The sequence below is a fragment of the Cavia porcellus genome, unplaced genomic scaffold, assembly GCF_034190915.1.
Source record: "Cavia porcellus strain 051 isolate PalLab524CR breed Dunkin Hartley unplaced genomic scaffold, mCavPor4.1 scaffold_1, whole genome shotgun sequence".
Classification (NCBI taxonomy): Eukaryota; Metazoa; Chordata; class Mammalia; order Rodentia; family Caviidae; genus Cavia; species Cavia porcellus.
In genome coordinates, this window is record NW_026947484.1 from 111,051,513 (window position 1) to 111,065,481 (window position 13,969).

At 37.3% G+C, this 13,969-nt stretch overlaps 1 protein-coding gene across 4 annotated transcripts in view; it reads right to left on the reverse strand.

Annotated features, from left to right (window-relative positions):
• Nucleotides 1–10,087: 10,087 nt before the first annotated feature.
• The window catches only part of LOC100713243 (guanylate-binding protein 3), a 29,181-nt gene continuing 25,299 nt past the window's right edge, over nucleotides 10,088–13,969 (reverse strand). For all 4 annotated transcript variants that reach the window (XM_063253824.1, XM_013142941.3, XM_063253828.1 and 1 more), the window contains 3 exons: nucleotides 12,775–12,877; nucleotides 12,264–12,457; nucleotides 10,088–11,994 (listed from right to left, as the gene is read on the reverse strand). In XM_063253824.1, coding sequence (XP_063109894.1) covers nucleotides 11,773–11,994; nucleotides 12,264–12,457; nucleotides 12,775–12,877 — 519 coding nt within the window. In that variant the 3' untranslated portion in view covers nucleotides 10,088–11,772. The remainder of the gene's footprint in view (nucleotides 11,995–12,263; nucleotides 12,458–12,774; nucleotides 12,878–13,969) is intronic.

Here is a 13,969-nt window from a genome sequence, read left to right on the forward strand (position 1 = left end):
GAGTGACCACTGTAACAGAACCAGCTTCTTATCTCATTTTTATTCGTATTCTTATTCTTATGCTGCCATTTCCTTGAAGCCTCCTGGAAGCAGACAACTCATCACATTTCCCAATCAGGAGGAGCACTGGGGTGACATCATCACAGCGCAGATCCAGCCCAGGCTACCTCTCTGTGCAGTGGCAAGTGACTCCAAGCTCAGCAATCCCACTTCCTCTGTTTTCAGCAATCCCACTTCCTCTGTTTCCTGTGTCTCCTGGAGGAGACCTGCAGCTGTGGCCTGATATGAACCTGTTTTGACTAAGGAGCCAACGCTGGAACCTCCAGTCCTGGATATTTCAGCCTTTGTGCAGCTAGTGTTATTTTTATTTTTTCAATCTCCTATTTCTTCTGCTAGCAGCTCTTTATTCTCTTCTTTCAGTCAGTGTTCTTATCCTCCCAAGAGTGAGAACTGTAGAGAAAGTTTGAGGAAAGCATTTTATTTTATTTATTTATTTTTGCTTTTTCGGTTTTTTTATCGGTACCAGGGATCGAACTCACAACCGCCTGCTTGCAAGGCAGGAGCTTATGCCGCTGAGCTAAATCCCCAGCCCCGAGAAAAGCATTTTAAATAAGGGACACAGCCTGCACAGAAACCAAAATAATCACGTTTAACTTTTTTTGGAACAACTTTTCTACCCAAGAGGCAACGGAGGTTCAAGAACTAACTTCATTTAAAGTGTTAAAAAGTTCTGTGTCATGGAACTTCAATTCCACATGTGTTTTACATACATACTTACCAGGGTAGGCACTGGGATACTCTGTCTTAGTCCCTGGACTTGAGATCTGAGTAAGCTGATACTGCAGGTCTGACCTGAGAATACCTTGTTTTCCTTAGACTCTGCTATTTCCACCTAACTAGGGGATTGAAAAATAAAAATAACAATTTTTGCAAAAAGGCAAAGAGAGCCTGGAGGATTCAGCATTCACTCTTTTAACTAAGTATGGTCAAAAAATGCTTCTTGAAAATAATTTAAATTTTTAATACTGAGAAATTAACTCCTCTGGCTATGACAATTATGAGAGCCAATTTACCTCCATAAGAGAAAGATTTTTCTTTAGTGCAGGCCTTTGTTGCTTAATTTTTGGGTGAATCGCTGTCTGTTCTTCCTTCATAAAGTGCGACAGTGTCAGTGACTGGCTCTCAGATGGCTCTGTAGTGCTTCTTACCTGGATCATTAGTGCAGAGCCCCAACACTGAACACTGTTAGAATCAGCACATTATTGCTGTGTGCTTTAATTCTCCTGATTCAGTCATAGTAGTTTAGCTATCTTGATCCTAAGCCCATCTCATTTAGCCCTTCATCCACTGCCCTAGTCTTGTATTTATTTTGTTTATCCAAATAATGCTAAAGATACATGTGTGACACTTTGGCCTTTAGGACATTACTATGCACTTAATATAAGCAAGGCTATGACTATCTTTATCAGTTGCTAGGATGCTTGATGCTCCAAGACACACAATAGTTCACTATTAACTATGTCTGTTGCTGGGTAGGACAAATACCTCATCTAGTAGACTTGATTATCCACCTATAGTGACAGTTTTTGCTTTGATCTCATGTAGTGCTCCAATTCAATTAATAACCACATGACTTACTGCACAAACTGTGGAAGGGCTAGACTTTTTAAATGCCTTTCATGTTCTCATCAGTTGTATTGGATATGATTTCTACCCCACAATGAGGAATACAAACATCATGTAGGAATTGCTCCTTCAAATTCATCATGAAAGGAGACAAAACCTAGACTTGAGCCCAACCCAAAACATGGAGCATACTTCTGCACCCAACTCGAGAGCTGTAAGTAAGAAATATGCCTTTACATATTTACATCTGCTCACATATTTTGAGTATCGTTGTGCAGGAAATATTAGGAAAGCTGATAGGAACTTTCTTGCCTCTTTTATTTTTTTGGTACCAGGGATCAAACCAGTGCTTGCCAGGCAGGCACCTGTGCCCCTGAACTACACCCCTGGCCTCTTCCCTGCCTCTTCTTCACGTATTCATCCATTCCATTTTTCTGGATGGTGAGATTCTTAGCCCTACTTTTCCTCACTCAGGCAGGTTTCTGTAATATTGTACAGAATGTCCAGGTGAGGCAAAGTTGAGGAGAATTGGTTAAATTCTGAGCACCAGTAGCTGAGGTTCCATCTATTAAGAAAGAAATGCAACTAGATACCAGTCAACAGGCTACCCAGAAAATTTCTGGATGAAGAAATTAGCTCTTTACCTACAAATTAAGTTTGGTTATTATTTGACAATTATATTTACATCGTATATGTGTTACTGAATTATCATACCAAATTCCATAAATGTGTAAAATAATCATAATTAATAAAATTAACATAAATTTGAGACATCAAAATAAAATAAATCATGGACATCAAAAATACATTTCTAGCAATCATGGTTTAAACTATGCCCATAGGGATCACATTGTGGTTGTTTTCCTGTCTTTCCCTTTCTTTTCTGGGGAGAGACATGTAAGATACATATTGCCTTCCACTTGCTTTAGCAATTACAAGCAGACTTAGGTTTTTTTATAAAGAACAGAAAGATTCTAGGAAACTTCTGCAGTTGTTTGTTGGCATCTTTTTGTTTTAAATATTCACATGTAAGTCCAAAGGCAAGCAATACCAGACACGTATTGAAACAGTTGATAGAGTTGGTAGAAATGTGAGGTTCTTGAAACATGCTGAATATACAGGCATTCTATAAAAAGTAAGAATCCTTCTATTTTTTGGTAAGAATAATAAGGGTAGCTATACTGGCTTCAGTGGAGTGTGAACTGTGCAACAGTGAAGGGAAAAGGGGGTCTGGGAAGCTTTGACCCAAATATTCCAAGCCCTGAAAGAAAATAACCTCCAGCTCAGATTGATGTACCCTGAAAAACTGTTTCTAGAAATTAATGGAAAACAAGACCCTTCCAAGACAAAGAGGAACTTGGGAAATTTGTGACCACCAATCCAACTCTACAGAGCATACTGTAGGGCATTCTACAGAGAGAGAAAAGTACCAGGATTCCAGGGACAGTGGCAGAGAGGCCTCAATGAATGGAGCAGAAAATAGAATGAAGAAGATAAGCAGACAACTGATGGCAAAAAAAGAGCATAACAGAAATGAGGCAGAGAAGATTGGTTATAATCTCTAATGTAAATGGCCTTGATACACTAAATTAAAAAAAGAAAGAACCCCACATGGAGTAGATCAGGAGTTAGGGTCTACCAAGATGCTATTTATAGGAAATATAATTAACATGATAAAGAGTACATGGACTGAAAATCAAATATGAGAAAACAATGGTCTATGTGACAGAGAACCAGAGAGGAATAGGGGCAACTAGATGGATAGGTTGGAAGGACGGGCTTTAACAGGTAAAGGAATACAATTAGAGATCAAGCCCAGGAGAGAAGAGGCTCAGAACCACTTAGGTAAATAGCAGCCCCCCCCCCAATTTAAAACCAAGGGTCTAGGTGAGATCCAAAAATACACAGTGCACCCTAGGGAAGTGAAAGGGAGGAATGGTCTTAAAAAGATGGCAGGAGATTTTGTTAAGAGTGTATCAAACCCATATTATTCGCACCACTCTGCTTACATAGATTTTATTCTGTCCCAGTTTGTCTAGTTGCATTAGATTTGAGGACACAGACAGCTATCCCCAAAACACCTGGATATAGCACAATAATTATCTTTAATTTCCTATTAACTTAACTTGGATCTCTGTATGACTTATACTGGTTTATCATGACTGATCTTAGTTAAATCTGGTTTGGTTGATTGCTGTTTGGTATTGAGAGATTTTATTCAAAACTTATATGATTGATAGTATCGTCTGAGCATTTAGGCAATTACAATGAAAATGACAAGACTTACTATGATACCCATTCTGGTTTGATTACTACCTGTTTTTGAAGTTTTATACTACATACAAAATTGTGTTTTTATTAATATTGTTATGTACTGATATATTCAGTTATACTATGTCTGATGATATATCTTCAATTCTATTGAAGATAACAAGAGACAACACAGTAACCATTGTAGAACCCCTTGTACAGTGGACTTATATGTCTTTTTCATTTCAGGTGTTTACAGGAATGTGTTTTGTTTTGTCTTGCTTTGTTTTGTTCCTCCCTCTAATATAGAAAGAATAGAAATACATGTTAAGACTCCTGCATGCGTAGCACCAATAAACAGTTTATGAGAACTGATCTTATGACACATGGATGACATGAACAAATACTTTGAAGAAAAAGAAATACTACATTACCCAGTGCTGATCCTGGAGTATCATAATGTGAAACCCAGCAATACTATTGTTCTTTGCTCAGAGTGATTTCAGCCTGCTTGGGTTTGTCCAATCTCAACATAAATGAAGATATGGATATCTGCATGTATAAGTGTATAGGATTGATAACCATATTACTAAATTTTTGTTGAAAAGAACTGGTTGGAGTCTCGCAGTTTGAAACCCCACTTTATATGCTCCAGTTTTGTATCTTGAATCAGTATTTGTAAGAGGAAAATATGTAAATATCAATTAGTGATTTCTTGCTGTTTATTCTTTCTTTGAAAGTATGTATTATTTGTACCCATTTTCTGTTTTGTTTAGTCTTCCTTTAAATAAAGTTTAAAAAAAGAGTAAAGGGAGGGAAAGATGGAAACTACTGTCACCCTTGCATTGTTTACACAGTTTCATTAGGTTTGGTTGTTCTGTCTTTTGTTAGACTTTATGCTTTCAGATGGTAAAGGCAGCTATTTTGAATATAACGGGAAATATTATGGTAATCATGGTTTCTTATTATATTGAAGTCTTATAGTGCTTTCATTCATTGGTCTGATTTTTTTTGTTTGATTTTATTATGTGTGATGGTATGAACGCTATTTTGAAGAAAACAAGACATTATGGTAGCTATTGCTGATTTACTATCATCTTGTTTTGAAGTCCTACCATGCTTTTGTTCTTCTGTTTTGATTGGTTCTATCCTGTTGTGTTTTATTTGATTTTATTATATGTGATGTTATAGACAAATTTTTTGAGGAAAATGAGGTATTATAGCAGCCATTGTTCATTTCCTGTTATTTGGTTGTGAAGTCCTGTAATGTTTTCATTCTTTTTAATTTTTTTACTATATTGTTATCTTTGATATTATTGTGTGTGAAGATATGCTCAACTATTTCAAAGAAATAGTTAGCTACTATTGATGTCCAGTTGTTTTGTTGTGAAATGCTGTGTTGCTTGCATTTTCCTGTTCTGATTTGCTTTGTTTCATTCTGTTTTCTTTTGTTCTCTTTAAAATAAAAAAAAAAAAAAAGAGTGAAGGGAGATAGCAAGTGTATATTTTCCCGGTACACAGGCGTCGGCAGTCCTCAAGCCATTGGCTTCCCTGTTGCCTCGCAACTCAGATATTGGGAATTTTTCAGATGAACATTTCTGAGTGTAATTTTCATCACTGATTTTTGGAAGGAAAAATAAATACAAACTTAAACATTTCTAGTGCTTATTCCTTAGAAGTTATTTCTTGAGTAACACAATAGTTGGACAAGATTTTTTTGGTGTTTAGTTTCCCCTTGATTAAGTATTACCTTTGATGAGTAGTGATTATTTAAAATAGAAAATAAAAGTAAGCAAATAAAAGAAGCAAATATTCTGCTTAAAATTTTATACGTCTGTGGGTTGGAAGAATTTGCCATAGAATAGCTCCCCAAACTTGAAAATCTTTTTCCTCCCCATAACACATATACATGTATATACTCCATCCAGTGGGGTACATTTATATCCACATATTATGCTGGCTTCCCCAGGGAAGAGATTGTATACGGAAGATAGTTAGGTAGACAAAGTTTCTCTGTGGAGGCTACATGTAATCTGTAAAGAGAAGGAAAAACTATGTTGAACAGGTAGGAATTGGACAGTAGAAATTATTCTAATCTGAGTTACACAGCATCGAAGTATAGTTTCAACTATGGATATAAATATTAATTTCTGTGATGGCTGTGACTTTTGCTCTTCTGCTACCTGAAAGACAGTATCGCATCATGTAACTACAGACCCATTTACATGTGAGTGCAGTCACGGAGCCTTGTTCATTCCTCTTTCTCTGGTTGAAATATTGAATGAAGATTATTGGAAGGAACATCTTTGCCATTGGTTCCAAGAATCTCTTTGTGAAATTTAAAAAGAGATAGTCTGGCATCTGTCTGTGGTGTTTGATGTCTGAAATGTGATTGTCAAAATGCACATACACAAATTGCTGTAAAAAATGTTGCTAACAGGTTGTTAATGTGAGCTAAAAATGCCCACAGATGCATCTCCACAACTTGTCAGAGGCCATCCATTGTAGGGCAAGAAGTTTTAAGTTTTTGACTTTAGTAACAGGCCAATCAGCCTACTAGTAAAAGCTCTTAATTCACATTTTTTTACTTCATTCACATTGTTATCACTGCAAGACCTTCAGAATTAACATTTGTGTTGATGTAAGGGGAGAAAAGGGTGACATACAAACATCTGAAATAAAAAGGATAGCACAGAATGTGTCCAAGGCACATCTTCCTGAAGCCAGGCTTTAACTAGGAGGTTTCTGAGGGGTGCAGGAGCAGGAACAACTTACCTTCTTGTTATGAAGTGGACTCTTCCTAAATGACTTTAGATGCTCCCATCCAAACTCACCAGCAAAGTTAGGCCACTCAGGGGCTCAACAGTCCAGGAGCAATGTAATCCAACATCTTGGAGGAATAGCCAACTCTGTAGGACAATATCAACTCCTCCCACCTAAGAAGGGTGGTATTTTAACTCCTGCCCAGTTTTTTTCTGAATCCATATCTTTCTTTCCACCCTTTCTTTTCTTTTGTACACTTCTCCTCCCCCAATAATGTCCGTCCCTGCTGCTTCTTGAGGTACTTACAAAACCAGCTCAATCAGAAACTGCAGATTATTCCATACACCATTTTGCTAGTTTTCACAGGAGCATCATTTCCAAACAGATAGAAGTAAGATCATGAAATACAAACAAATGTTAACCTTTTGAAAGTTACTGTTGTTTTGTAAAGTTGGGGGATTATAAGTTTGGGGATGATAAAAGTATACATTAGAAAATCATTTTGTATTATCTACTAAATGGAATAAATATATTGTTTGACTTGGCTACATGATACCTAAATATAAACCTGATGAAAATGCAATCATAAGAGGAATATATATAGTAGCTCCAAATGAAAATGTAACTGTCCTTCTACTGTTAATAAGTAATCAATGTGATATATTTGTTAAACACAAAATTTCTAGTAATAAACATTATTAATTTCTAGTTACATTAAACATGGATAAACATCACATTTATCATTCTCAACAAAAGGATTTGGACACAGAAAAATGTACATTGTGTGATTCCACTTATATAAGATGGGGTTTTTTTGTTTGTTTGGTTGGTTTTTTTTTTTTTTGTCTTTTTTTGTCTTTTTGAGACAGGGGTCTCACTATGCAGTTCAGACTGACCTTGAACTTACTTTGTAACCCAGGCTGGTCTCGAACTTACAAAGATCCTCCTGTCTCAGCCTCCAGAATGCTGGGATTATAGGCATGCACCATCACACTGGCTTTGTATAACCCAATGTCTAATATAAAAAGTCATGGGGTGGGGGCTATATCTTAGTGTACAGTGTCTGCCTGGCATGTGCAAGGTCCTGAATTTGAGTCTCGATACACACGCATGTGTGCACACACACATACAAAGAGTTGTCTCTGCTGTGTCTTGATCATTTATAAAATTTGGAGTCTCTTCTGTTATGTTGGATAATTTAGAGCAAGATTTTTACATGGGCTACCAGAAATAGAGGTTTGGATTCTACCACAGCCAGTCAGCCTGTCTCTTTAACCCTAAACTAGCTGGCAAGGCCTACTCAGTTCTGTTCATTTCTGCTCTGTCATTCTGTTTTTCAGGCTGCTAGCTTCCTGTTTTTCTAAATGTTGAGAAATAAAGTTACTCCCAATTTCCCTGGAAACCAAATTCCAGTGTTTGTTTCAAGACACAAACTGAAACTATGGGAGCAGATGGAAAGTGAAAGCCAGGCTGCTTCAAAATAGGAGCATTGCTAGGAAATCAGCTGATTTTTCTTCTCACCAGTAAAATTTACACCTATATCAGGTAAACCAAAAGAGTTTCCAGGAACAGGTAAATTTTTTGGTGAATTTTCTACCTATCAAGCTTGTTTCCAGAAAAAGCTAATTTATTTGTCTGAAGTTAAATTTAGAAATGTTGATTAATGATGATGTAATTTCAGATATATTTAATGGTATTCTATTTATGAAAAATACCTGATTAGACCATAAAACCATATATACTCCAAGATTCACAGGATTACTAGCAAAGTGAATGAATTAGTTATTTATTTAATAAGTTATTATTTAATTGTTTATCGTTTTGAAAGAACTTGTTTTCAATGAAAAGAGAGCATTTGTATAGTATAATCTTACAAATACAAAGGGATAATATAAAGCATTTTACATTTTAAAAAGGAAATTATTTATTTCAAGAAATTTCTCTGTAGATTATTGCTTTTCAACTAGTCACTTACTATTAGACATTTAATTACAAGCAACATCTATATATTAGGGTTTGTGCTCAGATAGCTTCTTTTATATACTGGTGGTTTAGACTGAAGAGGCTGCTTAGGGTAAGGAATTGTTTGGGCTTCAACAGAAGAAACAGGGTTCTAATAGCCATTGCATTGTCCTGCTACCAAATTAAATAAAACTGGATGGCAATAAGGGGTTAATTTTATTTATGCGGTAACTCATTTCAGATATTTTACAGTTAGCCATATGCTACGTGTTTAGATGCTGAGCCCTTTCAGCACCCATGAGGGAGAAGTGTAATAAGCATGTGGATTCTTTAATTAGGAAGAGTTACCTTAAGGTTAGGAAGCACTGGCTTCTGAATCAGTAACCAAGTCACTGATAACTGGTGTCAGAGTGGGTGGAAAGAGCAGGACACCCTTCTATGATTGAGACATGGGGAACAGCAGGCCCAGTGGCACATGCCAGCTATGCCCTCCTTTCAAGGCCAGCATTCCTGTCACAGAAACTACTTCTTCCTATTCCCAATGTTTCAAAGGGAAGGCACTGCCATGACTGCAGACAGATTTTTTAAAGATTCCTATCTCCTTGCTGTTATTCAAGTACACATATGCAGCACAGTTTAATTTGGACATTTTCTTATTGTAACCAAAAAGGAGAATTTTGACTTCAAAAGGCCAATTTAGGCTCTGTCATGGTTTATGTCAGTGGCCCCCAAACCTCATGCAATTATGGACGCAACCAAATCTAGCATTTGTGATTGGTTTGTTGTCTGGCACTTGGAATGGTGGTGTGGGAGTTTCACCCACGCAGGAGTGGAGCCAGGATCCGATATATCCATGGGAAGAAGGTGTCTCTCTCTCTTGCCATTTTGGGACTTGCAGTTTGCAGCGGCTATGAATGGCTGTCCCACTATGCCACCTTGCCTTGGAGCCAACTGAGTAGAGACTGAAACCTCTGAGAATTTAAGAAATAAACTTTTCCTCTCCTAACCTTGGGCATCAGGTATTTTGTCTGAGCAACAAGAGTGAAAAGTAACTAAGACCGGCTCCCTCAAATGTAACCACCAAGGGTTACTGATATTGGTCATAAAAGCTGACATGTGGCAATGAGTGAGTGAGCTTCTTCACACAGTGATACAAAGAAGCAAGGTGAGAAGCCAGAGAGCCCTGTAGGTGGCTGTCAAGGACAGTGAGAAACCAACTGCACAGTGGTTCAGGAGCCTCAGAAAACCCAGTTGGTACAATTCAGGCTTAGCTCAAGGAATTTTCTTGAGTGTTTTATTTTCTTTCTGTTTGTGCTGTTGTGGATCAAATCTAGGGCCTGGCATAGGTAAATGCTCTCTTACTGAGTTACAACCCTATTGCACCCCAGTGGGATTATAAGTAAACCTTAATTACATGAAGAATCAGGTCATCTACAAGAACGTAGCTATTAGACACCTTTCCTGAAAAGAAACTCTGAAACAAGGGTGAAGGCATAGTCTATTTAATAAGATTTCAAGTCAAGAATAAAAAAGTAAGTCAACATAAAAAGCGTTTATTTTGACTACCGTTATTAGTTTATTGTGTATTTGTCTTGAGTTATATAATATCAGTATGTATGTAGTTTTCTTCATTCAGTGGGAGCATCTATAGACATCACTTGTCTTTTCTCTACATTTTATGATAACTCTTCAAGATTCTCTTGTATTAGTACGCATGAGTTTGTCCTTTTATTGTAGTGACTGTAGAGTATTCCTTTGCATAATGTCCTTTGGTATCTATCACTAGTATTTCACAAAGAGTTAGTGGTCTTCAGTTTTCTGCTCAGATTCCTTGCTACAAAAATGAATTACATTAGATTCACTGCATATTGATGTAAGAAGCATCAATATTTTTATTTCAGTGCATTTAAAAATTGTGACTTCTGATAATTAATGTCTTGAAATGAGTTTTACTGACTTCCAGATAGTTGTATTGTGTGATACTTGTTGAGAGTACCAATTTAGTCTTTTCTTTTACATGTGAAATTTGATAGATGGGTCATTAAAGATAATTTCAAGATGGATCAAAGACTTGTGCACTGATTGTTTTGGTGTATAGTTGTAGTAATTCACACTCTTAGTAGTAAAGTAAAAATATTTTCTGTTTACCTAAATGCTTGTGTCAAAACAAAACCGACCAAAACAAAAGTGGTTTTCATTCCTTCTTGATCTTCAACACCTCTTACTGTTGAAATTGAACATCTTTAGTTTCACCTTAGATATTTGTTCAATGTTTTCAAGGGAGTTAGTCTTTAATCTCAGTGATTTAAAGCATTTTTATAAATTATTTTAACATTTTGTGACTAAATATATTCCTTGTTTTGTCATTTTTCATATTTTGCTAATGTTTTTCTTTGGAGAATGTCTTTTTATGTAGATAACGTTATCACTTCTTTGTTTTGAAATGTGTTTCTCATATGTCACACTGGGAAAGGGCATCCCTCCAGAATTTTTATTTGAGTATTCTTCCACCACACTTACTTTCATAGTATAGTGTTTCATGTCTGTATTTTGATTCATTTGACATTTTTTGGTAGAATATATAAGAACTTCAACTTTTTTTTCAATTTTTTTGAATACTTTACAACGTGTGAACTTTATTATGTATTCAAATCCTGAGTGACTCTATGAAAGTATTTAGACTTCCAAGTCTATTGTATTGCTGTTCCAATATCCAGGGGCTAGCATCATTGGCTATACGTTAGACAGTTTACCAGCTTGTGTTTTCTCTTATCTGCTTTATTCAGATTTTCATTGTCTACCTTGCTTGGGACTTTTGCCACAGACAGTATTTCTAAAGAAAATATTTGGTGTATTTATTTCAATTACATTGATGTAGTATATATTGACATTTTTATTTCTGTACATTTAAAAATTGTGAACTCCCATAATTACAAATGTCTTAACATGATTTTTACTGATTTCCAGATAATTGTATTGCATGGTATTTGTTGACATTACAGATTTAGTCTTTTCTTTTATTATGTTGTCAAAACAAATTTATCTTGTATGTAGCAGGCTTTGATACATACCTTTTATTTTTGACTTAATAAATTGAAACACAGACTTCAAAACTGAGCCTCAGAAAAACAAAAGAGGTCTACTTATCATTTGCTAATAGAAATTTTGAGCCTATTTCATATTTTCACCCAAAATTTTGAATCCCACACCAAGCAGCTTACCAGCACCTGGCAATTCTGAAATCAACACATTGCCAATCCCATGAAAGACACGTGCACCCAGAGAGGACTTGTCCTTCTTAGCTGTTTCAAATTCTTTTTGTAGTCGCTGTATTTCTGTGTTCATCTCCTCAGATTTCTTTGCAAATCCTTCCTCAAGCAATTCTTTTTGGACCTATAAGCATAAAATCACACTCATCAAGGGTCTGGGATTTGCCCTCAACAATTGCAAGTGCTAAGGATGCACCTCTATTTCCACCCACAAAATACTCTTTGATGACAGTGTATGTTTCCATGTGCTTCCTTGCAGTGAGAACAGCCATGCTCCGAGTTTCCTAGGATTCCCTCAGGAATCCTAGTAAGGATTCCTGTGAGAGTAAGGAGGGATTGCGCAGTGGCAGGCTTGACAGCTGTCCCCATGTATCATGGGACATGAGAAATCACCTTCAGCTTGTGCTCCAGCATCCTCTCTTGCTCCCTCAGGATGTTATCCTTTTCCCTCTCCATCTTCTCCTTCAGTTGAGCCATGTTCTCCCTGAAGCTTTTCTCTTGGGCCTTCATTATCTGCTCCTGCTCTTTCTGTTTCTGTCTCAGGAGCTCCTGTTTCTTCTCAGCCTCTTCCTTCATGGCTCGCTCAGCTGCTCCAGAAAGTTTTACAGAGAGAAGGAACAACATTCAGGCCTAAATTCAGAGACCAAATTGATTTCAAAAAAGCCAAGAGAGAATTCATTAAATGAATCCATTAAATGCTGGTCCCTGTGCCTTCTGGATCGGATTCCAAAATGTTAGTCAGAATTTATTGGACAGGCTGCACACCTGCCCTCTTATTTTCAGGTTGGGGTGAATAGGAGAGCCAATGTAAGAGGGGAAGCTTTTTGTTTAAGGAAAGATTTCCTGTTCAGTTAGACAGAGGGCTTTGAATTACCCTGACCTGCCCCTCACTCTCTAGCTGTACCTGCTAAGGCCTTCTCTCCATCACTGAGGGCTTTGTCCGACTGCAGGATGGATTTCTCTATAGCAGCCTGTGCCTGCAGGAAGCTCTGGAGAATCTCATTTGCCTGAGGAACCAAGGAGAAGTAGAAAAATATCAGGAAGCAAAGATTTACTCTCTTGGTAAGTGTATTATTGTTCTTTGAACTTTATAATTTTTTAACCCCCCCCCAACATTTCCTCGCCTGAAATGGCTGGGGTGGTGGCTCACCCTCTTCATCCAAGCACTGAGGAGGCTGAGGCAGAAGCATTATTGTGAATTTGAGGCCAGCATGAGCTCATAATGAGTTTGAAGTTAGCGCCTGAACTACAAAGAGAAACCATGTCTAAAACAAAAACAACAAAAACAAAACAAAAAACCAGGGTCTGCTTTCTTTTTCAACCAGAAACACAATGTAAATTCCTGTCTCTTTGGTGGTATGTGAAAGCCTTCCACAGCAGCCTCTGTTCTAGCCTTCCATTCTTGTTTCCTGGAGTCTCCCACCACCTACTACAGGGTTATGCTTTGTGTTAGATCTGTCAGTCCAAAGCCTCATGTGGTCATAGGTAAGGCTTTTTTCAGAGGTGGCTGAGTCTAGGGTGTGTGATGCTGAGATTAATGGTGGATGATTACTAAATCAGTCCACTGATTGGTTTGGCACCACTCTAATCCAGGTAGCCTGGATACAATATGAAGGACATAGAGGCTTGATTCTTTACTCTTACTGTTTTCTGCTTGCCATGAACTGGTTCTATTCTGCAATACCCATCTGTTATGCAACTGTGCCTTTGAGCTGGCCAATTATGAATGGAACCCTCCACACACTGTGAGCTAAATAAATATTTTCTTCCTTTTCTTTGGGGATTGGGTATTTTGTCTTAGCAATGAGAAACGTAACTAAAGCAGAATTTGGTAATCCAATAAGTGGGATTATTGCTATGGTTGTACCTGACCACGTGGTTTAGGAGCTCTGGGACTGGCTTGTGGGAAGGGGAAGAGTCAGGAAAAGTTTGGAGGTACCAGTTGAAAAAGTAGAATTGGATTGCCTTCAGCATACTTGATGGAAGATTCTGATCAGAACTCAGAAGACCAGAAGGCTGAAAGAAATCCTGCCAGTAAAGACCAGGCCCAGGAGATTTTTACTGAGAAGATGGACTGCACTGGTTGTTGGATTTTAGAT